General features: G+C 47.3%; 1 protein-coding gene and 1 long non-coding RNA gene across 2 annotated transcripts in view; one reads left to right on the forward strand and one right to left on the reverse strand.

Annotated features, from left to right (window-relative positions):
- The window catches only part of LOC103612057 (pogo transposable element with ZNF domain), a 42,877-nt gene that overhangs the window by 15,417 nt on the left and 24,164 nt on the right, over positions 1 to 3,296 (forward strand). Inside the window, 4 exon segments of the mRNA XM_017728864.1 lie at positions 1,081 to 1,454; positions 2,005 to 2,064; positions 2,504 to 2,616; positions 2,976 to 3,008. Of these exon segments, the coding sequence (XP_017584353.1) occupies positions 1,081 to 1,454; positions 2,005 to 2,064; positions 2,504 to 2,616; positions 2,976 to 3,004 (576 nt within the window). The 3' untranslated portion in view covers positions 3,005 to 3,008.
- On the reverse strand, positions 271 to 1,113 carry LOC108445355. The gene is made up of 2 exons (XR_001860179.1): positions 908 to 1,113; positions 271 to 588 (listed from the first exon to the last, which is right to left on the reverse strand). It is a non-coding gene; the product is annotated as an uncharacterized LOC108445355 (long non-coding RNA).

Here is a 3,296-nt window from a genome sequence, read left to right on the forward strand (position 1 = left end):
TCCCGACCCCGCTCCTGTTCCTTCTCCTGTTCCCGCTCCCGATCCCACTCCTGTTCCTGCTCCTGTTCCCGCTCCCGATCCCACTCCCACTCCTGATCCCGCTCCCACTCCCGATCCCGCTCCCACTCCCACTCCCGCTCCCAATCCCACTCCTGATCCCACTCCCGCTCCTGATCCCGATCCCATTCCCACTCCCGATCCCACTCCCGATCCCGATCCCGTTCCCGATCCCGCTCCCACTCCTGTTCCCGATCCCGCCCACACCAGAGATTTCCGAAATTCCGTGATAAAAGGAACGGCCGACACCGGACACCGGAACAGCGCGCGGCTGGTGCCGGATCAGTGCCCGATCAATGCCCGATCAATGTCGGATCAGTGCCTGATCAATGCCCGATCAATGCCTGATCAATGCCCAATCAATGCCGGACCGGTGCCCGATCGATGCTCGATCGATGCTCGATCAATGCCGGACCGGTGCCTGATCAATGCCGGACCGGTGCCTGATCAATGCCCAATCAATGCCCGCTCAATGCCGGATCAGTGCCTGATCAATGCTGGATCACTGTCCAATCAATGCCGGATCGGTGCCTGATCAATGCCCAATCAATGCCGAACTGGTGCTCAATCAATACCCGATCAGTGCCGAACTGGTGCTCAATCAATACCCAATCAATGCCGGATTGGTGCCCAATCAATGCCGGATCGCTGCCCGATCAATGCCCGATCAATGTCCAATCAATGCCGGATCAGTGCCCAATCAATGCTGGATCAATGCCCGATCAATGCTGGATCAGTGCCCGATCAATGCCCGCTCAATGCCAGATCGGTGCCTGATCAATGCTGGATGAATGTCCAATCAATGCCAGATCGGTGCCCGATCAATGCTGAACTGGTGCTCAATCAATACCCGATCAATGCCGGACTGGTGCCCGATCAATGCTGGATCAATGCCCGACCAATGCCGGATCAGTGCCCGATCAATGCTGGATCAGTGTCCGATCAATGCCGGATCGGTGCCCGATCAATGCTGGATCAGTGTCCGATCAATGCCGGATCGGTGCCCGATCAATGCTGGATCAGTGTCCGATCAATACTGGATCAATGCTCGATCGGGAAACGGGGAAAATCCCTCAGTTCTTGGGGAAATGGGGAAAATCCCGCGGTTCTGGGGGAAACGGGGAAAATCCCGCGGTTCTGGGGGGGAAAATGGGGAAAATCCCTCAGTTCTGGGGGAAATGGGGAAAATCCCACAGTTCTGGGGGAAACGGGGAAAATCCCGTGGTTCTGGGGGGGAAAATGGGGAAAATCCCTCAGTTCTGGGGGAAAATCCCTCAGTTCTGGGGGAAAAGGGGAAAATCCCTCAGTTCTGGGGGGAAATGGAGAAAATCCTGCGGTTCTGGGGGGAAAACGGGGAAATGCTGCTGCTCCCACGCCTGTGCCAACGACGTGATGAAGTACGGGAAACACGGGATTTGGGGAAAAACAGCCAGGATTCGGGAAAAATCCCGTGGTTCTGGGGGGGAAAACAGGGATTTGGGTAAAAATCGAGGGGTTTTGGGGGGAAAAACCAGGGGGTTTTATGGGATATTTTATATGGATTTATGAGGGATTTTATAGGGGATTTATAGGGAATTTTTCTGTGATTTTATAGGATATTTTGTAGGGCTTTATTATGGATTTTATATGGTTCTATAAGGGATTTCATAGGATTTTATAGGGTTTTACAGTGTATTTTACAGTGTATTTCAAATGGATTTATAGGATATTTTATAGTGTTTTATAGGGGCTTTCAGAGGGTTTTAAAGGGAATTTTGCATGGATTTTATAGGGATTTGTAGATTATATATGGATTTATAGGGGATTTTATAGGATATTTTATCTGATTTTATCGTGTATTTTACGAGGATTTATAGGGGACTTTTTATTATTTATGGGGTGTTTTCCGTGGTTTTATAGCTCTTTATCCAGGTTATCCCTGACTTCTCCATCTTTTCCCCTTTCCAGCAACCACGTTCCCCGGAAAAGCCCCAAATATTTGGCTTTGTTCAAAAACTACACTGCCAGGTATGGAAAACGTCCTTAAATCCCAATTCCGGGGGAATTCCAGCCCCTGGGAATGATCCTGATCCTTTTCATTTGGGGGAAAATCCAGGGATTTATGGGATTTATGGGTTCAATGTCCCCATGTTCCAGAGGGGGGGGAATTTGTCCTGGGATGCTTTTGGGGGGGGGATTTTTTAATTCTAATTATTCATTATTTAGTTATTATTCATTATTTAGTTATTAATTATTTAATTCGTGTCTATTATGTCATTGTTACTTCATCATTGATTAATTCATAATCAATAATTGAATAACTGATAATTAACGATTTAATTATCAATGATTTAGTTAATAATGAGGGCATGGACACATTTTTATATCTGATATTCAGTTTATTTCTCTTTTTTCCCCTTTTTCCCCTGGTTTCCCCCATTTTTCCCTGCTTTTCCTGCTTTCCCAGCGGGGTGAGGCTCTCGTGCTCCTCCTGTCTCTTCGTCACCTCCGAGGGCGACTCCATGGCCAAACATTTGGTGTTCAACCCCTCCCACGAGTCCAGCAACATCATTTTCCAAGGTAAAACCAGGAAAAACACTCGGGAAAAACGGGAAAAACCCGGAATTCCGGCCATAATCCAATAAAATCTTCACATTCCAGAGCTCGGATTGGGAATAAACTGAATTAATTTGGCTTTTTTTGGATGGAAATTCAGAATGAAATTCCCAAGGGAGCCTGGTTGGATTCCAGCTTTTCCAGGAATTCCCACAAATCCCAAATTCCTCTAAAATAGAATCAAATAAAGCTGAATAAAAGCCTCAAATATCTCAAATAAAGCTGAATAAAAGCCTCAAATATCTCAAATAAAGCTGAATAAAAGCCTCAAATATCTCAAATAAAGCCAAATAAAAATCTCAAATCTTCTGCTTTCCCTCCAGGGCCTTCTTGGATATCACATTCCAGGTAAGCCACAAACCCCTGTTCATCCTCGTCCCTCCCAGGCCCTGGGATTGGGGATTTTTCCCATCTTTCCCCCTTTTCCCTCATTTTTCCTCCTTTTTCCCCCCTTTTCTCCTCTTTCCCCCCCATTTTTCCTTCCCTTTCCCCCTCCTTTTCTCCCCTTTTCCTCCCTCTTTTCTTCCCCTTTTCCTCGCTCTTTTCTTCCCCTTTTCTCCTGTTTTTACCCCATTTTCCCTCTCATTTTTCCCTCCTTTCCCCCCCATTCTCCCCTTTTTCCTCCCCCTTTTTTCCCCTCCCTT

Source organism: Corvus brachyrhynchos, unplaced genomic scaffold (assembly GCF_000691975.1).
Source record: "Corvus brachyrhynchos isolate BGI_N302 unplaced genomic scaffold, ASM69197v1 scaffold443, whole genome shotgun sequence".
NCBI classification, from domain to species: Eukaryota; Metazoa; Chordata; class Aves; order Passeriformes; family Corvidae; genus Corvus; species Corvus brachyrhynchos.